This window comes from Puma concolor, chromosome B2 (assembly GCF_028749965.1).
Source record: "Puma concolor isolate L17-30 chromosome B2, mPumCon1.1.hap2, whole genome shotgun sequence".
Classification (NCBI taxonomy): domain Eukaryota; kingdom Metazoa; phylum Chordata; class Mammalia; order Carnivora; family Felidae; genus Puma; species Puma concolor.
The window spans coordinates 32,690,466-32,714,259 of NC_141671.1; the positions used below are offsets into that span (position 1 = coordinate 32,690,466).

The 23,794-nt window shown below is 47.0% G+C and overlaps 3 protein-coding genes and 1 long non-coding RNA gene across 5 annotated transcripts in view; 1 reads left to right on the forward strand and 3 right to left on the reverse strand.

Annotated features, from left to right (window-relative positions):
* Window positions 1-23,794, reverse strand: part of LOC147580878 (uncharacterized) — a 151,932-nt gene that overhangs the window by 123,184 nt on the left and 4,954 nt on the right. The window lies entirely within an intron of this gene.
* On the reverse strand, window positions 12-3,696 carry PSMB8 (proteasome 20S subunit beta 8). Its single transcript, XM_086706540.1, has 7 exons — window positions 3,637-3,696; window positions 2,884-3,036; window positions 1,964-2,111; window positions 1,693-1,804; window positions 1,143-1,272; window positions 581-785; window positions 12-333 (listed from the first exon to the last, which is right to left on the reverse strand). Exons 2-7 carry the CDS (start codon window positions 3,028-3,030, stop codon window positions 245-247), a joined length of 831 nt encoding a protein of 276 aa, XP_086562666.1. The 5' UTR covers window positions 3,031-3,036; window positions 3,637-3,696; the 3' UTR covers window positions 12-244.
* Window positions 4,164-11,929, reverse strand: TAP1 (transporter 1, ATP binding cassette subfamily B member). Its single transcript, XM_025925628.2, has 11 exons — window positions 11,130-11,929; window positions 10,534-10,648; window positions 10,248-10,378; window positions 9,038-9,243; window positions 8,403-8,600; window positions 7,496-7,624; window positions 7,151-7,339; window positions 6,390-6,563; window positions 5,972-6,134; window positions 5,539-5,675; window positions 4,164-4,768 (listed from the first exon to the last, which is right to left on the reverse strand). The coding sequence occupies exons 1-11, from the start codon at window positions 11,725-11,727 to the stop codon at window positions 4,556-4,558; spliced, it is 2,253 nt and encodes a 750-aa protein (XP_025781413.2). The 5' UTR covers window positions 11,728-11,929; the 3' UTR covers window positions 4,164-4,555.
* PSMB9 (proteasome 20S subunit beta 9) lies at window positions 12,256-17,472 on the forward strand. Of its 2 annotated transcripts, none has more exons than XM_025925629.2 (6): window positions 12,256-12,404; window positions 14,219-14,286; window positions 15,298-15,432; window positions 16,097-16,226; window positions 16,470-16,611; window positions 17,167-17,472. In XM_025925629.2, the coding sequence occupies exons 1-6, from the start codon at window positions 12,375-12,377 to the stop codon at window positions 17,292-17,294; spliced, it is 633 nt and encodes a 210-aa protein (XP_025781414.2). In that variant the 5' UTR covers window positions 12,256-12,374; the 3' UTR covers window positions 17,295-17,472. The 2 variants fall into 2 exon arrangements, with proteins under 2 accessions (XP_025781414.2, XP_025781415.2); XM_025925630.2 differs by having other exon boundaries at window positions 12,260-12,404; window positions 15,301-15,432.

A 23,794-nucleotide genomic window follows, 5' to 3' on the forward strand; every position in this document is an offset into this window, starting at 1 on the left:
CGACACAGAGGCACTTATAACCATTTTCCTTTATTGTGTTTAGTGGGGCAACCAGAGGCTGGGGGAGGGGGAATGATCCTTGAAACGGAGAACACCCAATAGGGTAAAATCCACCCTGCCCCCACTGGCCGCTGGTTCGCTTCCACAGAGCTCAGGTCAGGCCCCTCTTTCCTGTGGGGTGTAAGCTGGCCTGGTCCCTGAGTCGGCCACGTTTTGCCAGAGAAGGCGTGTCTGGCCGCCGCCATTACTGACTAGCCTCCCGGTACCGGTGCAGCAGGTCACTGACGTCTGTACTTTCCAATTTCACCCAACCGTCTTCCTTCATGTGGTACACTGTGGGCAAATGAGAATGAACATGGAGTCACCTTTCACTTCACCAAGTTTCTGTCAATGGTGTTACGTGGAAGGTGACAATAACAGACGCTGAAACATAGGCTGCAAACATACCTTATTACTAGAACGTCATTGCCCCTCTTCTGATGCTGAAAACCTCCTCCTTACTGTGCCTCCCCTGGCACTCCCAATCTCAAATCCCCCCTCCCCACCCGGGAGTGTGGTAGTGGTAGCATTGGTCTCTTACTATTGACAACACCTCCAGAATAGCTGTCTCGGTGGGTGGCGTAAACGATAGCCCTGCGGCCAAGCTCATAGGCCTCTTCAGGGCTCAGATCGGGCCGGTAGCCACTATCCATGACCCCATAGGCATAGGTGTTCCCACTGCCAGTGGAGAACATATTTCCTGAGAGCCGAGTCCCATCTGAATTCACATAGTAGAGTCCAGGACCCTATAGGAAGCAAGAAGGTTCCAGGTTGGTATTGGGGAGGGAGTTTTTAGTAACAAACGGGTTCAAGTATGAGCCAAAAAAGGGGATAAAAGAGTTACTGCAGGACCGCATCTTAGTAACAATCACAGAACTTTGGGAGGAAAAAAAGTTGGAATCAGCTATTTTATCGAAAGGGACAAGCTTATGAAACAGTAGTCCACATCTGGACCCAGAAACAGCCCATGGATATGCCGGAACGGTTCTATAACCCAGTGTTCTCTGCGCCGCGCATCTTGTAGGGCAGGGAGTGGGAATGTATGATGGGGAACCTGGCCTCTCATCTGTTCGAAGGCAATATGGAGAATGGAAAGCACCCACCTTCTTATCCCAGCCGCAGATCATACTGCCCATGGACAGGCCCATGCCCCGGTACTGGAACACCATGTTGGAGAGCAGTTTGGAGGCTGCCGACACTGAGATACGCTCCCCGTTCCGCAGATAGTACAGCCTGGGTACAACAGGGTAGGGGGGGCAGAACACTCAGAGGTGGCAGAAGGCTGGATCTCTGAGCAACCCACTTGATACACAGGAAGTGATTAAAGAGATAAGCATTTGGGAGGAATGGTTTTGTAGGATCTAAGGATCAGGGAGAGATTTGGGATTTAAAGTATCTAAACCACGTGAAGAAATCCTAGTAAATGATACCGTCCCACCAGGATTGATGATGCCAGGGCTAAACGACTGACAAATTATCTGGCTTACTAGCTGGAGCACAGGCTGAGATTTGGCAGAAGGCCTTTATCACCAAAAGGCTGTTTGGTGAAGTACTACATTAGCACAGGGGGAAGGATGAGGAGCAGTGATCTGGAGGTCCCCAGACTCAGAATTGACCAAAAGGCTTAGGAGGGAGATGAGAGGCCTCGCCTACCTGCACTCCTTGGCCAGCAGACGCTCCCAGTACTGACAGTCCGCCGCAGAGCCAGCCATGGTGCCAAGCAGGTAAGGGTTAATCTCAATCACCTTATTACACCTTGAGGTGGCTGGAAGAAGATGGAGTTTTGAGAGAGGAGGAATGACCCTGCAACTCTCCCTGTGTGTCCAAAATCAGTATCTGCTTCTGCCTTGGTGCAGATGTTGGGCTCCTGCTGAGAGGGGGGCCCAGCTCCCCAGGTTCTGCCTGCTGGAACACACACACTCACCGATGTAAGTCCCAGCAGAAGCACGAGAATCCACCGCCACAACCACTCCATGCTGGAACTTGAAAGCCAGCGTGGTGGTGCCATGGGCCATCTCGATCTGAACATTCCTTTCTCCATTCCCACCATGGGACTGGAAGACTTCAGTGGGCTAATGAGAGAGAAAAGGCAGAGAAAGGGGCACTGAAAACTTCTGAATCACGGGGCTCCAGGAGAGGGCTTCGGAGAGTTTTGAGAACGAAGAGATAGGCAGAGATTCTCCAGCTACCAATAACTGGAACGGTTAATAACCAATCTCTACAAGGAAATGACCTGGGAAAAGAAGAAGCACGTGACACCAACCTTTTCCATTTTCCAGCACAATAGATACGAAAGGAAATAAATGTTCGCCGTAACTAAACATTGTAAGGGTGGCTTTAATGTTTTTTTTTTTCCATTCATAAGTCCTTTAACCCCCACAATGGGTGTTGTTAATAATGTCCCCATTTTACAGAAGCGATGCCCCAGACCTTGCTTGACTAAGTGACTGAGCCAAGACACAACAGTTGAGTGGCTGAGAGGAGGCTAACAGCCAAAGTTCGCCGGTTTTCCAAGGCACTCCACGGCCCCTATAGCATACAATAGCCCCATGCCAAAGGCTCCGTGATTTGCGTGTGATGGAGAACTGGCAGGAAAGCTCTCTGGTCTTCCTCCACCACACCTCTAACTCTTTGCCCCAATCTGTACTTTCAAACCCTCAGGCGGTCGGCCCCCGATTCCCACGTGGCCCCCGCCCTGGCACCGCGCGCTGGACGCGGCTCTCCTTGACGGAAGGATGGCCCGCTCTGGGTTTCCTGGCCTCTGGGTGGTCTCAAGGGAGACCCCCCCCCAATCCCCCTGCACCCTCCTCCCCGCCTTCCCTCGGGGTGTCTTACAGCCCTGACCTGCATTCCTCGGGGGAGGGCGAACTCCGGAGATCGCAGAGAGAAACTGTAGTGTCCAGGGTCCGAGCGAAGCTGACTGCCCAGGGTGGAGAAAGCGCAATCCTTCCTCTGCCCTCGGGGGGCTCCGCACACCTCCAGGAGCGCCATGATCGCCTAGGACCCGGAGATGTGTCGGAAAGGGGAAGCGAAAGCGAAAGCCCGCAGCCTTAAGGGGAGGGAAGCAGAATTTTTTCCGCATCCCCCTGCCCTTTCCAAGAAGAGGCCAGTGGGCGGCTGGAGACCAGGAATATTAGGAACAGGTTTCTCTGCGCCGCCCTTATACGGGTTGAGGAAACCATGGATGATAGACTGTCAGAAGAAAAGGAGAAAGAGAGGGGGCGACTTCGAAAGCCCTCTTGGCGCTGAGATTTCAGTAGACACCAACACGCCGCCGGGCATCTTCTGGACACTTAGGAAGTGGGTATGGGATTGTATGGTCTTAAAGGCTTAGCCTCAACCAGAAAGCTACAAGTCAGCGAGAAGTAGGGAGCAGTTTCACCTCCGGGAGCTGCGGTGTTCATAGAAGCATCATTTTATAAAAGTAGGAGAAAGAGGAGGACGTGGGGGCAGTGAGTCTTGAGGACAGGTTCTGGGACAACCGGCAAAGGAATATACCCGCAGCGTCTGGGGGAAGGAGAAGGCTCAGGGCCCCTCCCGGTTCAACGATCCCTCTAACCTACAGCCACCCGCAAGAACCGCCCTTTCTGCTCGCACCTCTTCGCACGACTCCCGCTCGACTGAGCACGGTGAGGGAACTTCTCTAAGCACCGCCTCTCCTTGCAACCTGTAATGGCCTAAACTGCCCGGCAACTGTTTACGTCACACGACCATGGCCCTCCCAGAATGGACGAGATTTACTAGACAACCCCGCCCACTAGGCTGAAATTACCCGCGGCAGGTGCCACTTCTGAGCCCGGTGAGCTCTGGGGGAAAGGACCCAGGCGGGGCGGGGCAGGTGGTAAACAGAGCTCAGCGCCTGGCGCGCTTGCACTTCCTCTAGTTGCGCTCGCCCTCCATCTTCCACCTCAGAAAGGCCACCGCTCCGAGCTGCAACTGCTAGTGCTTGGAGGGCGCTGTATCCCACTCTGACTCATCCTTGGGGGCGGACGTGGGAGCATGGGGAAGTGGAGGGGCAACCATAGGAAACAGAAAACTTAAGGGAGGATATGGCATATTTAGGACTGTGAAGTGTGCAAATGCTGGTGAGCCATTTGGTGCACTGAAAACAGGAGAGACCACAGTTATAAAACACCACCTTTATTATAAATACCAAGAATCCAGAGTGTGTTTATGGGCCAGCATATGCCTTTAGTCCTATTGGAAAGTATTCTTTCTGTATGTTCTAAAGTTCTTCTCATTTTCAGGGTTCTATCCACAACAAACCTGGCTCTAAACCCAGTTACACTAAGGGGTTATGAACTCTGTTTTCTTCCAAGAAATCTGCATTATCAAGAGGAGCTTGGAGACGGGGTAACACTCGTGGCAGAATTTCAGGCATCGTTCTAGGATGTCACTCCTCCTAGAAGCAGCTGTCTATTGTGCAGCTCTGGTAACACCTTTGTTCCCAAATTCTCCACTACAGAGGGCAGAAAAACAAGGGAGGGAGGTGGCGTGTGCAGGTCTGAGAAGGCTTTCATTCTGGAGCACCTGACCCGTCAGCAGCCTGCATCATGTCCCAGTAGCGTCCGTTCCTCTCCATGAGCTGCTGGTGGGTTCCTGCTTCACAGATGGTGCCTCCTTCCAGAAAAAGGATTTGGTCAGCCTGCTCCACCAAGCTGAGACACTGGGTGATGAGAAGCACAGACCTAGAGCCCCGCTCAGGGCTTTTGTACAGGAGCTGCTCCACCTGAGAAAAGACACAGACTCTGTCAAGAACCCAGGGAGACACCTGTGTTTCCAGAGCAGGGGCAGATCTCACCAGGATCACTGCCACCTCTGCCAACAACCCCAAGGAGCTGAAGATTCTTGTTCTGAGTGCTTCTCTGTCCCGCCTTTGATTTGTTAAGGACTGTTTACATGAGGTGGCGACAGCAAAATAAAAGTCAGAGTCCTGTGGTGAAACCCATAAGGGAAGAGTAAAGGGTATCAAAAAGTCTCTCCACTCTACCTATAAACTGGGGATTTTCTATTCTGTTTTAAAGAAATATAACTTAGTGGTAAAAAGCATGAGCATTCAGGTCAGGCAGGCTTGCCTTTGGGTCTACGTTCCACTATTCAACAGCTCTAAGACAGTGAGCAGGCTACTCAACCTCTCTTAGCCTCCATTTTATCGTCTGTAGAACGAGGATAACAACACCCAGCTCACAGGCATTTATGATTAGTAAATGAGTGAGACAGTACATGGAGAGAGCCTAGTAGCATGTCTGGCACATAGTAAAAGAGTAAAAGCTCAATTGATATTAATATTGTTAGGATGGTCTTCTTATGTTTGGCTTCAGAGATTCAGAGTCTGTAGATAGTCTCTTTGAATTGGTTCTAAGCATCTTGGGGAGCAGCTGTTGGGAACTGAGAATTCCAAGGATTGGTTTGGATAATTATGTTAGTACACCTCACACAGGACGAATGAAGGAGGGAAGATTGGGTGGGATATAGCCACTAACAAAATGTCTCTCTCACCCGTAACTGGCTATTTGCATCAAGGGCACTGGTAGCATCATCCAAGATGAGTACACGTGGTTTCCGGATCAGTGCTCGAGCCAAGGCCACTGCCTGTCGCTGACCCCCTGATAGCTGGCTCCCAGCCTCGCCTACCTCTGCAGAAATAAGAGCCCAGGTGAGGCCTGGACAACCACATGTGCGTCCACGTGCTTGCGTGCGGGTGCGCACACGCATGCACACACACACACACACACACACACACACACACACCCCAAGGACTGGATGCATTCACTTTCCTTCTGGGAAGGTGAAGAAGTTCGGAAGATGTGAGGATGAGGAAGCCATAGGAACAAGATCCAACAACTTCAGACTGATCTCAGTGGGTTGGGAAGAATGCTGAATAAAGGTTTCAGTAAAGATGTCTGGGTAATGACACGAGCTAAGAGAGCACCTGTGTTATAGCCCTGAGGGAGTTCAGAGATGAAGCGATGGGCTCCAGACTCCATTGCAGCAGCTATGACTTCCTCCATAGTTGGCTTCTGGACCAGGCCATAGGCAATATTTTCTCGAAAACTCCTTCCAAATAGCTGTGGCTCTTGTCCCACTGCAGCCACCTGGGACAAAATATGATGAAGAGGCATAGAACAAGGAACAGAGGAGTATGGTTATCCAGAGACTGATGACTCAAAATCTTTACTGAAAGCATATCACAAAATTCCACACCACAGCCTCTCTCCTGACTACACGCCATCTCCACTCAAGGTCCATCACTCCTTAGCCCTCCCTTCAGAGTGCTTGGTGACAGTGTTCGTTGAGAGTTCTTCTTACTCAATGCCCCCTGCCCTCCCCCATGCCATCTTCTTGCTCACCCGTGTGTGCAGGTAGCAATGCTCATATTGGGGAAGGGGCTTCCCATCCAGCAGCAGCTGCCCCGTTGTGGGCTGGTAGAGATTCTGGAGCAGGGCAGCCACAGTGCTCTTCCCAGACCCATTGGGCCCCACCAGAGCCATCACCTGACCAGGATGCAGGGTGAATGTCAGCCCCTGGAGGCCAGAGAATCAAAAAAGAAAAGAGGCAGACTAAGGCCTTGAGTCTGTCATTGTCTTGTTACATAGCATGATGTCTTACCCCAGAGAAGAAAGGGAGAAAAAATTGGGAAATACAGCCACTCCTACCCTCCCATAGGCATAGACCTCTGTTCCTCAGGGATGACAGCTCCCCAAGGAGTAGAGATGGAAGGTGAGGCAAAAACCAGAGCAAAGACCAAGGACTGCTATGCCACACACTTGGTATTACATATCATGAGAAAGCAGAAAAAGAAATCACATTCTAAATCACAACTGGAAACAAAAAGAAAAGACAGAAGACTAGAGACAGATTTTGCTTCAGCAATTCCTTAGGATGTGAGACCCTTCCCCCTGAGAGCCTCTTCTCCCATCCTCTTTAGAAATCCAAACCCGTTCTTGAGTGTGGGGCAGTTGTACGGAGTAGAAGGTGCTCATCTTTGCCTTCGAAGGATTAGGAAGGATCTATCTGAACCTTGTGTTAAGCAAGCTGAAGGCAGGAAGGAAGTTTAGGATGGCAGAGTCGAGAGTGCGGCCGGTGAACACCAAGGATCGGTAGGTTGTACCTGCAGCACTGGGACATCTGGACGGTTTGGGTAGGCAAAGGAGACATCTTGAAACTGGACACAGCCCTTCAGGTTTACGGAAGTCAATACACCACTGGCAGGACAGCGAGGAATCCGGTCCAGGTATTCAAATATTTTCTCTGAAGAGCCCACAGCCTTCTGTACCTTGGGGTAGGTGGAGAGCAGTACCTGGAGGCGAGGTATGAGTATTTAGAAGGGGGAGAACGAATCTGCTTGCCAAGGTTATGTGATACGAGAAGGGTAAAGAACAGAAGGAAGGTGACACAGGTGGTGACAGAACGTGGGACAGAAAAGCACGGGAGAATGAAAATGGAAGGGTCTCACCTGAACTACCACGGTGAACTGGATCTGGTAGAGAATAAATGTGACAAGGTCCCCACTGCTTACAGCCCCACTTGTCACCAGCCGCCCACCGATGTATAGGATTCCCACCTTCAGCAGCATCTCTGAGAGCTATGGGAAAGCCACAGAGAAAAGGGATTGTGGTTGAAAAATCTCGAGGGAGGTGCAAAGAACTAGACTCATTAGTCATTATGAAGATGTAAAGTCCCTTTCCCCCACGTAAGAGCCGGAGGCTCCCCAGGGGGAAAGGAAGAATGCCGAGTGGGGGCTCCATGGTGTCTTGCTCAGTTACACCACAGAAGCCATCACCATCATTATCGCTTTTGAGGAGCATTTTGCTCTTCACAAAAGGCTTTCGTGAATGTAGTGCCATCTAATATTCATATCAACAACGCTGTAGACAAGGTCATACCAATCCCACTTTTTAAAATGAGGAAACGGTCTCAAGAGAAAAGAAGTTACTAGCCCATGGTCATAGAGCTAGTAAATGGCAGCCACCAAGCCAGGAATTCCCAAATATGGCTCTGGTTCTCTTTCCATTATATAATGGCTCTCACTAGCACAGCCACAGAGTCCCAGCATGATGCAGGACCAGGTGCAGGAATTTATGGCTCCCTGAGTGCTGCCTGAGAGGCAAAGGAAGGCCCTGGGACTGGAAAACGTGGCCTCTCCCTAAAAAGGGGGCTGGATGGACTCTGCGTACCTTGGTGAAAGGAAGCCATCCAGAGGGCCTAAAAAGAGGGAGGCAGTTAGGAACGCTGAGTAGGATGAGAACACCGAACCAACCATTGCCCAGTGGAGGAGGAGTGTGGAACAGAGTCATGGAAAAGGGAATGGAGTCAAGGCATCTCAGGGGCAAGAGAATAGGCATTTATCTCCGGGTGCTCACACTGATGGTCCAGAGGTCGACTGCATAGGCCAGAGCCTCCTTCTGATGGAGTGTCTTCATATTCTGCAGCTTTTGCCTAAACTTCTGGGCCTCACCCTCCTCATTGGCAAAGCTCCGGACTGTGGGCATAGCTGACAGAACCTCAATGGCCACCTGGCTGGATTCCGCCAGAGATTCCTGGACCTGTGCTGCCAGTGCCTGTGGAGACACGGACAAGAGATGTCACACAGGGTTGGCAGACCGTAAGGGACACTAATACCTGAGTTACCTAGTTGGAGATTAAAGGTGAGAAGAGGCAGCTGAATGAAGAAAAGAGAAAGGGGCACCGTTATACTCCCTGGATACTAAAGAGGCACACAGGACAGGAAATCACTGAGAAGGGTCGTAGAGAATCATAATCTTGAGACCAGTGATCATGTTTGTAAAGGAAGATCGTGGGCAGAAGTTAGAAGAGAGTACACACAGAACATGGAGCTCAACACTGAGCAATCCAGGAACATGGCTTATAGGGCCAGGGGGTCCCGTGAAGATGGGGAATCAAGTGAGGGAGCCAGGAAAGAACCCTGAGAGGAAAGAATTCTGCCTAGTCTGGGAAACGAAGGTCTGTGTAGGGTGAGGCATCTCCCTGGACATACCTGGTACCATTTCCCCAGCGTCTTAGGCATAAGAAAAAGCAGAGGCAGGACGACCAGGGTGACCATGGTGAGGGACAGTGACCCCCAGAGCATGAGCCCCAAGAGACACAGCCCCCGCACCAGGTACCACAAAAACAGGCTCAGCTTCTCACTCAGAGACTCACTCAGGGTGGATGTGTCCTCTGTCACCCGAGAAGTGATGGCTCCTGCCAGGGATTGGGAAGAAGACAGTGGATGAATGAGAGGCTCTGGTAGGTGGGACTAGCAATGAGCCAGGGGGAGGGGAAGGGGGGACAACTCGATGTTCTGAGGAGGCTGAGGAAAACAAGGTAAGGGGGAGAGGGCAGTTTAGGGATCTCAGTGTAGGGAGAATGAGTATTAGAAAGAAAAAGCCTAGGGGCGCCTGGGTGGCTCAGTTGGTTAAGCATCCGACTTCAGCTCAGGTCATGATCTCACAGTTTGTGAGTTCGAGCCCCCATGTCGGGCTCTGTGCTGACAGCTCAGAGCCTGGCACCTGCTTTGGATTCTGTGTCTCCCCCTCTCTCTGCCCCTCCCCTGCTGGTGCTCTGTCTCTCTATCTCAAAAATAAACATTTAAGAAGGAAGGCAGGGAGGGAGGGAGGGAGAGAAAGGAGAAAGCCTGGCGGGAGGAAGGAAGGCAGGCTCCCCATGTGAATTTCCATTTCTCTGACAGATTTTTGTTCCTTAAAGAACACGAATACCCCATGCTGCCTACAAGGGCAAGAAGAGCTTAAGCTGGTCACACAACAGAGCTGGAGAAAAACAGAGGGTGCTGCTAGAAAGCAGTCCAGAAAACTATACTGAGCACTGGGCTGGGAATCAAGAGACGGGCTCTATCCCCAAGCGTCTCTCTATCCATAGGTGACCATGCCAGTTTCAGCATTTAGGGTCCAGGTGTCAGTTTCCTTCTCTGTAAAATAGGCAGCTGGACTCTGTGACCTCCAAATTTCCAGGTTTGAAATTCTGTAGCTTCTATCTAAATAGACACATAGGGATAAATCATGGAAAAATCTTAGATGGAAAAAATTCAGAATATTATAACATAACATAATATTTTTGCTCTTGAGGTATATCGAGAATAAGAAATGACAATGTCTATGTGTGAGAGAGACCAAAGTTATAAGTAAAAGAGGATATATGGGGCATATAGGGAGAATGCAGATATATAACGAAAGAGTTTCAGGACACACCTGTTTGGTTCTTTTGGAAAAACTCTGTTTCCTGGTGCAGAACAGCCTGAAATACTTCTCCCTGCAACTGGCTGTGCACACGACCCATGATGCTGTTATAGATCCCATCACCCACGAACTCCAGCACTGCGCTAGAGAGAGATGGAGAGAAAAAGGATCGGGGTGTGTTCAGAGGACAGAGAGAAGGTCCCAAAGAAGTGCACTTTGGACAGCTGCCCCAACTTCTATCTCCCCCTTTTTCTGGGCCCCCCATTCTCAACCTTCCGCCTTCATTCAGCCCCCAGACCTGGCTGTGGTGAGAATGGACATGAGCGTTATGTATCTCATGAAACCAGAAGCTGTCCCATCTTGTAGAATGAAGTCAATGAGGCGGCCGGTGAAGAACGGCATGGCCATCTCCCCTGGAGAGAGAAAGGAGGGACCGGTCAGCCAAGCAGATAAGCTCCAACCAGACTGCCCCCCCCCCCTCCAGCCCATCCCACTGTTTCACTGTCACCAGTATCCTGAGGGCACCAGCAGAAAGAGGACACTGAGAACACAGCCCTGCGCCTGAACAGGTCACCTTGGAACTCACAACCTTGAGCCCCACCAGACTTTTGTGCGTTTGCTTAGGAAGGCCAGAGGTCATAGGGTGTGCTGACCAGAAGAAAGGACTGGCCCAAGGTGGCCGGTGAAGCAACGTCTGAGGTAGCATTGGAGTCCACGACTCCTGACTCAGACCCAGTCCAGAGCTCTTTCCTGGTGGTCTTCTCACGACCAGAGCTGGGTCGCCTTCCCCCATCCACATTTCCCAGAACCCACATTAACCGATCTCACTGCCCATTACTTTTGATGCCCGCCCAGTCCCCTACTGTCCGTCCCTCTTACCCGCATCCCTCTTACCAAGACAAGAGAGGACACACAGGACCAACAGGAGCGGGACGCGTCGTCTCTCTGAACCCAGGCAGCCTACAAGCCGGCGCACCGCACCTCCTGAACCCCCGTGACTTTCCGGCACACAAAGTTCCCTGAGCTTATGCCAAATGGCAGCGGCAGGCAATGCTGCTACATAACTGAGGGCGAAGGCATCCAGGCGACTTCCCCAGTGCAGGATCCTGGAGCTGTGAGAATCCCTGGGAACTCTCCATGAGCTCAGCTCTCGGAACAAGGCAAGTCCCGGCAGGGCCAAGCTCAGCGCCGCTGCCAACGACTGCAAAGCAGCCAGCCAGCCCCGGACTCCTGCGCTTTCGCTCCCGGAGCCGACCGTTGCCCTGAGAACCCCACGGGCCCCCAGCCACAGCACAGCCCAGCGGCTCAGGCCCACCACCCAGACCCGGAGCAGCGGCAGTGCGGTGGGCACCAGCACGGAGCATATTCCGGGGAGCGCGCCCCGGAGCAGCACCCAGTCGACGAGAACCAGCAGCGCTATCCCCAGCCACGCGAGGGAAGTTCGGGAAGGACAGAGGCATCCGCAAGGCCTGGGGGGCCCAGAGCTGGCCATGGGCGCGCGAGCGCTGCCGGGGGTCGCGCCCCCGCCTGGGACTCTCCGCTGTCCCCGCCGTGCCGGAGGCTCTGGGTGCCGATCGAGTCTGTGCCGGTGAGGGCGCAGGGACCGGCGGCCGGGAGAAGAGGGAAGGGCGGGCGGAGGCAGGGCTTTCGGAAAGTCCCGGGAACGCAAGGTTCAGGCCGCGCTAGCTAGAAGCCAGCCGTTTCGCGGAAAGGGAAAACGAAAGCGGCAGGCCGCTCTGTAGATCCGCCCCCCTTCAGAATGTGGCCCGCCCAGACTATTTTGGGAGAAGGCGTGGGAATCCGATCTGAGGTTCTGGAGAGAGAAGTCTTGAGGCTCCGCCTTCTCGAACATCAAGCACACTCGTCCTTCCTTTCATTGCTACCTCTTGCGGATCCCACTTGTCGGGACTTTCTTTACCCCAGCCTTGGGACTTTCTTAACCCCAGGCCTTTTCGTCACTTGTCTCTGGGCAGTTCTGTCCTAAGTAGGTTAGCGCCTGGGGTGAAGCCGCACCGAAAGGACCCCGGCGCCCCCTAGCGGTCTTGGTGAGGGCGCGGGGCTATATAGGCTGAGTGCTGCCCTCGGTCCCAGGAAGAAAACCAGTGCCCCAGGCGGCAAGGAGAGCGGCGCCTCGCGGAGATGCTGCGGTCTGGCGAGGTCCACACTGGGGTAAGTAGTCTGTGCTAGAGGTTTAGCAGAGGGGTGGAGAAGGTGGCAAGACAGGGGGACCCCGAAAGCTCTGAGGTGTGAATATGGTGACTAACAGAGTGAGAAGGTAGTTTGTGGCAGCCAGTCAGTGCCTGTAGAGATGCCCTGCGATGAATACAGGGCATGTCTATTCTGAAGGGGGTCTTGAAGGGGTCCGCGAAGGACTAGGCGCGCGACGCTGGTGGAGAAGGAGGTGCTTTGGCTCTTAGCTGGAAGTGTTGAGGGGAAGCTTCTCTGAAGCGCTTTCGCTTTCAACTCTGGACTAGAGAGCGGGGCTGGTGGAGAAGGTGCAGATGGATGAAGAAATGGTGCCCTGGGTGAAGTAGGAGCGCGCTTGGGAGAGGAGAATAGGGGCACTGATTGAGAAGGGACAGCTCATCACACAGATCTTTGATAAACTGGCCCCTGCGTAACTCATACCCCCAGCCCTGATAATGGGGGCTCCTTGTGAGCTGGTGGTGCCCTTCACCAGCCTGATCCACGAAGGCTCCTGCTTGGCCCAGGTGCTGCTGTGCTCCCTTCCCTGGGTCGTCCCTGCCCACTCCCATCCGCCCGCCCAGGCTCAAGGCTGGCTGGCTTCTGCTCCCAAACTACTGCCACCACCCTTGGCTTGGGGGCAGCTTTGTCTTAGAGAAATAACCTCTAGAATAGGGCTGCCCTTATTCAATGGCCCTCTCTTCATGGTAAGTCAATATGTCTGAAAGCACACTCAGGGCTATAGCCCTGGGGTCCAGAGTAACTTATGGGATGATGAGAATGCACTAAAACCATTTATAAGGTAGAAAATCTCCCCTCCCTGCCTGATGAGCAGTGGGAAGTAGGAAACAGAAGTCAAAACAAGAGGTGGGAGTTAGACCTAGGTTTTAGTCCCAGTCTGCTATTAACTCTGGGTGACCTTGATAAGTCAGTTGCCTCCTCTATGATTCAGTCTCCTCATTCGAACCAAGAATCTTTAAGGCTCTTTCCAACTCAACAGGAGTAGAAACCGTATAGCTTTATTCTTTTCACCTTCCTGAATTCTTTTCCTTAATTTCTTTTCTTGACCTGAAAAAATCAGCTTTTCTTGACCTGAAAAACTCCCCCAACAAGCCGCCTCAACGGTACAGATCTCTTCCCCTAGCTACTGTTGACCTCTTGATCAGAAATCCTTAAATGAAAGCTTCATGTTAAATCATCTCATGTTCTCGGCTGCTTCCCTCCTTACTAATGCATGACCCTGCTAACCACTGCGGCCCTTGATGTTTTCTGCTGTTTAATAAGCTAGTTAAGGGGGATGTGGGGTAGAGAATTGTGGGCCAAAAGAAGACATGACCCTGTTTCCCAAGGTCACAGTCACTTGCTCTGTGTTGGGTCCGTACCATATCTGCACACACACACACCAAGCACACGTGGTGGAAGTAATTCACCTGTGGGGCTGCCTTGCACCACAAGTACTGGGGCGCCAGTGCTTGAAAGTGCCCCCCTGAGCCAAATGTCTACCTCTGAAAACCTCATCCCACCTCTTTCTTTATAGTTGGGAAGGATTCTACTTAGGAAGGTTGGGACCTACGGATGTGATTCTTTCGACCAGGCTATGACCTTCTCTTGCAGCTAGGAGAGGAGATAGAGAAAATGGGAAGATGGAAGGGAAATCCCGTATTGGGAGTCATCTTGGCCTAAATTACTGTATGACCTTGAGCTGGTCACCTCCCCTCTCTGGGAATGTTTCCTCATCTGTAACATGAGAGAATCAAGACTCTTCCTGCTCTGACATCCCATCCTCCACATCTCCGCAGACGACCATCATGGCAGTGGAGTTCCACGGAGGTGTTGTGGTGGGTTCTGACTCCCGGGTGTCTGTAGGGTAAGTACCCGTCAAGGTGAATGCTTCTGGAAGGATGTCAATGGCTCCCAAAACAGATTTTTCTTACCCATTCATGAAGAGACTGGTAAAGTAGAACTTTGAAGAAATTGAGTTAACCTTTCAGAAAGGCCCCTATAATGAGATATATGGCAAGTGTATGGGTCCCTGAATTCATGGAGGAGAATCAGGAGCCTGAATGCTTATGTGGCCTGTCCCTACAGGAGTGGGTATATAAGAATAAGGTATGAGAAGGAGGTAGGATACAAAGATTTCAGGGTCCCTCCTTCCATCTATGTTTAGAAATAGAAAAGATGGTTCTGGGCACCTGGGTGGTTCAGTCAGCTGAGCATCTGACTCTTGATTTCAGCTCAGGTCATGATCCCAGGGTCGTGGGATCGAGCCCCAAGTCCTCACTGAGTGTGAAGCCTGCTTAAGATTCTTTCTCTCCCTCTCTCTGTTTCTCTCTCCCACTCATGCTCTCCCCCACTCATGCTCTCTCTCTAAAATGAAATGAAATGAGATGAATAAAATAGAGTAAAATAAAATAAAATAAAGTAGAAAGGAGAGAAAAGATGGTTCTGCCAAGCAGATATCCTAGCTTCTCATCCGGTACATGTTGAACTAATTTTGTCTCCTCCATCCTGACCAGTTTCCTCATATGCGAAATGGGTATATGGGATTAGGTCAATATTGCTTACTTTATGTCCCAAAGAACACACAACTTCCTCTAGATGGGTATAGTAAAGAAAAATTGCTTAAGCACATTATTCTTAAGGTACTATTTTTTGTTTTATTATAAACTCTAAGCCTGAAAAGTAAGTCTAATTTTAATCATTACTTGCAATATTTTGTTTAATTTGAGATGATTTTTTTTCCTGCTCCAATCCAAGTATGAAATTTCATGTACTCTGTGGTGGCTGTCCTCTTGTCAAATAAATTTGACAAACACTGGATGATTAACCTCAAAAATTGTGGCAACACTAACGCTGATGACTGTTGACTCCTTCCCAGCAGAAAGGCAGTGGTAAACCGAGTGTTTAACAAGCTGTCTCCACTACACCAACACATCTATTGTGCTCTCTCTGGTTCGGCTGCTGATGCCCAAGCCATGGTTGACATGGCCGCCTACCAACTGGAGCTCCATGGGTATGAAGCTTTGGGGTTCTCAGTCCACAATCACTAGAGTTCTCCCAACCAGAAAACCGCTATAGTGTCCTATTCCAGGAGCACTGCAGTGAAAAGTGAAAAATTCTTGTTTGGACTCCTGTTTTTATTATCTTTGAAATGGCACTTGAATCCCAAACCTGGTTTCTGCATCTGTAAAGTGGAGATAATTAATAATACCTACCCTATCTTACCCAATGGTTATTTTGAGAATCAAATGATCCATGCGGAAATGACTTGAAAATTGTAAATCACTATCCTAATATAAATAACAAGAAAGAAGATGATGATGTGGCCTACCATACTATCAGGCAGTTACCCTGTGAGAAGCCAAGATCACTTCTTGGTGCAGAAGTAAAGCTTATCTGCTTTTATCCATAGAGGCAGGGCCGTTTCAGCCAAGAGTTATACAATTGGGGGATGGGTGGGTAGGACAGAGAGTAAAGGAGGGGAACATTGAAATCTTCTTAACAGTTGGTTGTGTGAGATTGGTCTCCCTGTACATGTGGGAGAGAAGCTGGAGTTTGAACTATTACAAGTATGGGTTTCAGATTTCAGGTGTCCCTTGGCAGGGATCATGGTAACAGCACAGGAGGGTGGAACGTCTGGAAATTATATTGAGCCCTATTACTAACACTTCGTTTAGGTTGGAACTGGAAGAATGTCCGCTTGTTCTAGCTGCTGCCAACGTGGTAAGGAATATCTCTTATAAATATCGGGAGGACCTGTCTGCACATCTCATAGTAGCTGGCTGGGACCAACGTGACGGGGGCCAGGTGAGTCTTTCCCAATGTACTCCCTCCCTTGGTGTTCCCCACTACCCTAGAGAGGGAGATAGAGGTCATATGTCATTCTAGCAATGAGTTCCAAGGACACTGCCTTTAAAAGCATAGTATAATCTCAATGGACGGGAAAAAGAGATAGTGGGGCTTCGTTGCACAATAGAGACACCCTGACTGTCTCAGTGGCAAGGAGAGGATTGATGCTTCCATAGTCTGACCTGAGGACACCTCCCCTAGGTGTACGGAACCCTGGGAGGAATGCTGACTCGGCAGCCCTTTGCCATCGGTGGCTCTGGCAGCACCTATATCTACGGTTATGTGGATGCGGCATATAAACCAGGCATGTCCCCTGAAGAGTGCAGGTGTTTCACCACCAAAGGTAACTAACCAAATGGAAGGGTGCCTGGGGAGGGTTTTCAAAAACAGGAAGGAAGTTGAGAGTAAGGAACACAATGAGGAATACATGAGTGGCCATTTAATGTCCAAACTGGAACACTTTTGAGAGTGAAAGAATGCAGGACAATGCTACACTAGATGGGACTTCAGAACAAAGGCAAAGATCTGACTATTTTTTTGAGTACCCCATATTAAAATATACAGTTACTCTAAGAATCACTGGTGTGCTAGAGTGGGCTTGGGCTAGCTCATGAGAGTCAATTGTTAAATATTCAAGGATTCATAAGCTGCTTATTTAGCTATTCATAACTTGAAATCCATTGTGGTGAGAGTTTTGAGACCACCAACACCAGGAGATGTTACAATAAAGACTTTATTTTTTTAAGTTGGTTTACCAGCACACCACTTGATATGTGTCCCTAGGAGATGGGTTTTCAGGTCTGAAAGTGGTAGTAAGCTTATAGACAGGACGGGAAGGAAAAGATTTCTGAGGCTAAGTCATTCTCTTTCCCTCTCTCCAACCTGAAACCCTCTGCAGCTATCACTCTGGCCATGAACCGGGATGGCTCTAGTGGGGGTGTCATCTACCTGGCCACTATTACAGCTGCTGGTGTGGACCATCAAGTAATTTTGGGTAATGAGCTGCCGAAATTCTATGACAAGTGAATCTTCCTCAGACCTCCTTTCCTTATTTTGTAATAAACTGTCTGGGACCAGCGTGGTATGGTCAATGAAAAATGGGTGCTCAAGGAGATGAAGGTTAGGGGAGGGGGCTTCTTCCCTCCCAGAAGTTAGATACCCTTTCTTAATGTGTTCATTCACATTAAAGATCAATACATGACAATTGCTTAAAATTGAATGATGTGTGAGTCTCAAAGAACAATAACAACCATCAAAACACTGAGCAAGGTATTCGCTAAATGCTTATAAACTTTATCTCTTATAACCCAAACAAAAGAACTTACATGGATTAGACTACTACTTCCATTTACAGACAGATGAAGGCTTAGAAAAGGTTAGTCCCTTGACCCAAGTCAAAGCAAATTCAAAAGCAGAAATCTGGAATTTAGTTCTTTTTTTTACCGTATGCCCTTCCTCTCCCACTATATGAAACTTTCCATTCCCTCAAGCATCGTATATCATGTCTTCCTTGAAATCTGCAATAGTTAGCCAGCACAGTGGTTGACACTCAAGAAGTTATTACCAGATGCCTGAGTAACTGTTGTTAAACAGGCCGACTTACAGCCCAATCTTTGCCATGCACTTCCCAAGTGACAGGACAAATTATCCCCCTTCTGTGAGCCCTCACTTCCTCTTCTGTCAGGCAAAGATGTTGAGCTACTTCTAAGGTGGGATATGGCTTGGATATCCAATGCCATCTTGCTAATAAGTGAGCAGATAAGAGATATATTTAACAGAAATCATAGTAGGCTACCCAGGAAGCTGCTGTCTGCTTTTCTTTCTGGATCTCGGGCTTAACATATAAATTCAAAGTACCCTAAAACAAGCCTATGCCCTCAGGAGTATGTGTTTCATTTGGAGGAGAAGAAAAAAATCTAAAATTGTAGAGACTTGAGTTCTTTCTAGCCATGGTATTTGATTTATTCTGAAGTTTAAAGTAATAGCTTAAGAACCTATCTCTCCCACTGATCACAACTAGAAACTCTGGAAAGCAGACAAAGAGCAAATGCGGAAGGACTCTGAACAGTAGACAAAAGCAGGTGGGCTATGAGGAGAGCCAAAACTTGGAGAGGGAACGCTCCCCATGGGTAGTTTGGGATTTGTCTCCCTCTTTGATCTCCCAGCTTTGTCCTGAAGTCAGGCCTCAGGTGCAAAGCCGCAGTGCCCTAAATTGCCTAGAGAAACATCATTGTTCTGGCTGGAGGAATGGAGGAACCGGAAAAAAGGAACCCTGTGTAGGGGAAGAGTGCAGGGGGGTTCCCACATGAGGGAGCTGGCTGGAGAAGGGTATTCCTTGAGTCTAGGTGGGAACTCTCACGAGTACCGAGTGACCCTGAGATACACACACGTGAGGCACAGCACGGACTCTTTGAGGGCTGAACTAAGATTTAAGCCTTTTAAAACTAGAAAGCTGTCTTTTTCTTTATTGGCCAATGAATTGTGCCTTGTGTCCCTCATTCCAAAAAGGACTTGTAGCAGTTCACAGAGACAGACACAACTGAAAAAGGGGAAGGAAGAGAAGAAACTGGGGCAGAGAGAAAATAAAGCTAGGAAATAAGTAAAGCCAGGGGATCAAACTAAAATACAAAATGAACATCTTCTGTTAAGATTCTCAGGATCCACATAACAGTAAAAACATACGGTATTTTCTTTCTCTGTATGACTTATTTCACTTAGCATCACACTCTCCAGTTCCGTGGGGGAGGGGAAGAAGAAAAAAGAGGTTAGACTCTGAGGGAGAGAGCCAAAGCAAAAGAGACTCTTAAAAACTGAGAACAAACTGAGGGTTGATGGGGGGTGGGAGGGAGGGGAGAGTGGGTGACGGGTAGTGAGGAGGGCACCTTTTGGGATGAGCACTGGGTGTTGTATGGAAACCAATTTGACAATAAATTTCATATTAAAAAAATGAACATCAAAAAAAAAAAGAAAAGAAAAGAAAAGAAATGGAGTACTGGATTTGTCTTATACTGGCAAACAAGAGCAAATTGTAAAATATTCAGAAATTGTGAAAGACGATTGTTAACCATGGGTATCTTAACATTGGCCATGATTGGAAGTATTTATTCTACAGAAACGAGGAATGTTACACGTCAGAATTTTTTTCCCCAGAGAGCCAGTTTAACAGGGCATATATTTATCAACCAGCTACAGATGGGTAAAAAACAATTGGCTCTGAGCTACAAGGTGGTGAAAACAAAGAAGGAAAGGAAATCAGGTATGAGGTTCAAAAGATTCATATAAAAGGTACCGCACTTGGGGCACCTGGGTGGCTCAGTCGGTTGAGTGTCCAACTTCGGCTCAGGTCATGATCTCGCAGTCTGTGAGTTTGAGCCCCGCATCGGACTCTGTGCTGACAGCCTGGAGCCTGTTTCTGATTCTGTGTCTCCCTCTATCTCTGCCCCTCCCCTGCTCATGCTCTGTCTCTCTGTCTCTGTCTCTCTCTCTCTCTCTCTCTCGTCAAAAATAAATAAACCTTTTTTTAATGTAAAAAAATAATAAATAAAAGGTACAACACAGGGAATATAGTTAATGATATTGTAATAGTGTTGTGTGGTGACAGATGGCAGCTACAACTTGTGTTGGACATAGCATAACATAAACTTGTGGGATCACTATGTTGTACACCTGAAACTAATATAACATTATGTGTCAACCATACTTCAATTTTTAAAAATTAACTAAAAAGAAACCATCCAACAAAAACAACTCTATATACATGAATAAATTTTCAAGTCACATAGAGGATTTGCAAAAACAGGATATGCATGATACCCTAAAGGAAACTACAGTAGATTCCAAAGTATCAGTATCTTTGAAAAAAGCTACATTTTATAGCCATATTATACTAAAAGTAGAACTTGATAACAAAAGGATACCTAAAATTCTCACAGTTTGCAAACTAAGAAAGTATTAATGAATAACGTGGATTTAAAAGGCAGTCATGGGGTGCCTGGGTGGCTCAGCCAGTTAAGTGTCTGACTTTGGCTCGGGTCATGATCTCACAGCCCATGAGTTCAAGCCCCACATCGGGCTCTGTGCTGACCATTCAGAGCCTAGAGCCTGCTTCACATTCTGTGTCTGCCCGTCCTCCACTCACACTCTGTCTCTCAAAAATAAATAAGTGTTAAAAAATAACAATAATAGTAAATGATAAATGGCAACGACATTTTAAAAAATAAAAGGCAGTCATGAGAGAAAATAACACGTTTAGAACTAGGTGGTAAAAATGTTGCATATCAAATTTTATGAGATGCAGTTAAAGCAGTACTCAGAATTTTACAGCTTCAAATACATTTATTACAACAAGAAAAGTTAAATATAAATGGCCTAAAATTTCTCCAAAATTTTGAAAAAGAGTGATTGAATAAACTTAAAGCAATAAGAAGGAAGGAAATTATAAAGATAAGAATAGAAAGCAATTTAATAAAGAACAAAAACTATGTAGTAAAAATTCACAAAACCGAAAGCTCCTTCTTAAAAAAATATTTGTAAGATACTCAAATTTAGAACAAGACTAATGATGAATAAAGGGGAGAGAAAATGAAGAAACAACATACGGAATGAAAAGGGGAGAATAGCCTACAAATATTACAGATATGAAACTTAATAAAGGGTATAATTATCAAATCGAAAATTGAAAAATTTCGATGAGACAGATAGCTCCTAGAAAAATTTAAACTAATGCAATTTGTACAAGAAATAAAAATTTGAGAATACCAATAAATATTGAAGAAATGAAAAAAGTTGCTAATAGCATCTGATAAAAATAATTTTTTTAAATGCCCACATGGTTTCACAGGTGAGTTCCATCAAACATTCAAAGAGTATACAACTCCTATCATATGTGCTTTTTTCCAGAAAATAGAAAAAATATTAAAGCTGTTCAGCTAATTTTATTAGGCTAGCATAATCTTGATTTCAAAATGAGGTATGGGGAGGGCGCCTGGGTGGCTGAGTTGGTTAAGTGTCCTACTCTTGATTTCTGCTCGGGTCATGATCTCACTTGATTTCGGCTCAGGTCATAATCTCATGGTTAGTGGGTTTGAGCCCCGCATCAGGTTCTGCACTGACAGCACAGAGCCTGCTTGGGATTCTCTCTCCCTCTCTCTCTGCCTCTCTCTCTCTCAAAATAAATAAATAAACATTTTTAAAAGAGGCGGAGGAACAAAAAAGGTAATAGAATGAACTGTTAAGCACAAAGCAACTCACTTTGAATAAAGAATATATACACACAAAACAATACACATTTTTCAAGAATACATATAACCAAAAGATATATACAAAACACAGGAGAAGGGTTTCCTTTGGTGAAGGGAAAGAAACTGGAATTTGGGAAACGTGCATCAAAAGAAATAAATAGTAACAAACATAGAGAAGATTTTGTATGGACCAGTGATGACCATGTGCCATGAACTGAGGAATATAATTCTACTATTTTGTGTAAGATTTTTTTAAAATTAATGACTCAAAGAAAATCATAGCTCTGAGAGCAATTTATTCTATATTTCCATGACAAATATTCGATAATTCCCTATTTTTTCCATCTAACTAAATACAGGGAATATAGTTAAAGTGTTCAGTTGAAGATCAGGATTTAGACAGGGGAGATAGAAACTAAAAAAGCTTAGATTCCTCCCTACATTTACAGCATCTCTTTCCAATTAATTATCTCCAGTAATATGTATTTTTTTATTCTAAGTCTTTTAGAATCTAATAAACATCCTTTTTTTTTTATATAATGAGCCAGAATATATGGATTATCTTTGCTCCTCTTTACCAAATTCTTAACTCTGCTGGTTATGGGCATACATTGTAAGAAGAAAACTGTCTTAATTCCATTGACCTTATTCAGAAGCATTGGAAATTGGTTCAACAATATTCAACTTTACCCAACAATGTTTATGACAGAGTTGTATGTGGAGTATAGGTATGTGTAATACAGACTATATGCTCTCAAAAACTCAGAGATGAAGTACAGATATCCAATGTTTATCTAAACTGTGTTGTCAGGGAAGAGAGTGGATTTCTCTGGGAAGTGCTTTCTCTAGGAAATGTAATAGTCAGAGTCCTCTGGGTACCTGGGTACCATATCTGGGTACCATAGCCTAACCCAATTGACACAAAATCAGCCATCACATGGCTCAAGGTGCAACTTTGAGATAAATGTGGTGGGAATGTTGAGGAAGGAAATGGACTAGGTGCTAACCCATTAGGACAGATGAAAGATCACTGAAGTGTCAGACTGACCTCACATCCCAGGTAACATGCAAACAGGTTTTAGATTAAGTTAGGTACCAAACAAATACTGAGTGATTTCATTAAGGATTTTTTGTCCCTACCTTTATGGGCTAGCTGCCTTAGACTGCCTTAGAGAGCATACATAGAAAAAAGAACAAATTAATAGCTTTTCATCCAAACTCAAGACATGAATGAGAAATTCTAAAAAACCACTGTAGCAGTTTTAAAGGATACCTTTTCTTCTGTACCCTAGCACAGATGTAGATGAGGGTCATAAAGCTATTAATTGTATAACCCCATAGTGTCTCTTATGCTAAGGTAAGGCCACTAGTTGGGAAGATTCGGGCCCTGAGATATGACATGGTGATATATGAACAGATACAGGGAAGTCAGACAACTGTGAATCCTCACTCTCCCAAGCATCTTTGCTGGAAGAAGCAGACCCATTGCATTAGTTATTTATTACCCTGCCATACCCACTCTATTGGTTATCTATTGCTGTGTAACAAATGGCACCAAAATTTAGCAGCTTAAAATAATAAACATTTACTTTGGGGCATTATTGGGACAATAGGAGACATTTGAATATGGACTGTGTATTTGATAATATTGTATCAATTTTAAGTGTCTTGGAGGTGATGCTGGTATTGTGGTTATGTAGGAGAAATATCCTTGTTCTTGAAACACACATGCCAAACTATTGATGGATGCATTGTCATAACGTCCACAGATTATTCTCAAATGGTTTAACAAAATAGTTCCTCAATGGTAAATAGATAAATAAAATGTACTATATTCACACAATGGAATCCTATATAAGAAATCCATATGAATAAACTAATAATTCAATAGCATGGATAAATCTGATAGAAACAATATTGAGTGAAGAAGGCAGACACACAAAAAATACATACAAGTATCTTTCAGTTATATATTGCTGTGTAGCAAACCACCCCTAAATTTCATGACTTAAAACCAATCATTTTATTATCTCCTGAGAGTCTGTAGGTTAACTGGGCTTTAAGAGGTACTGATGTAGCCCATGAACCAAAGCATTTATTCACGGCAGATCCTCCACACAGCATCTCACATTCCATATATGGACAACAGTTATGTTTTCTGGCTGACTATGGCTTGCCCTGCATTATGAGTCCTGCCTCCCCAGAGTAGAAATCAGAAAACTCAATTCCCTAGGCCATCTTTAAAGCTAGGGCACCAATCAAATTCATCCACCTGTGACTTCAGTT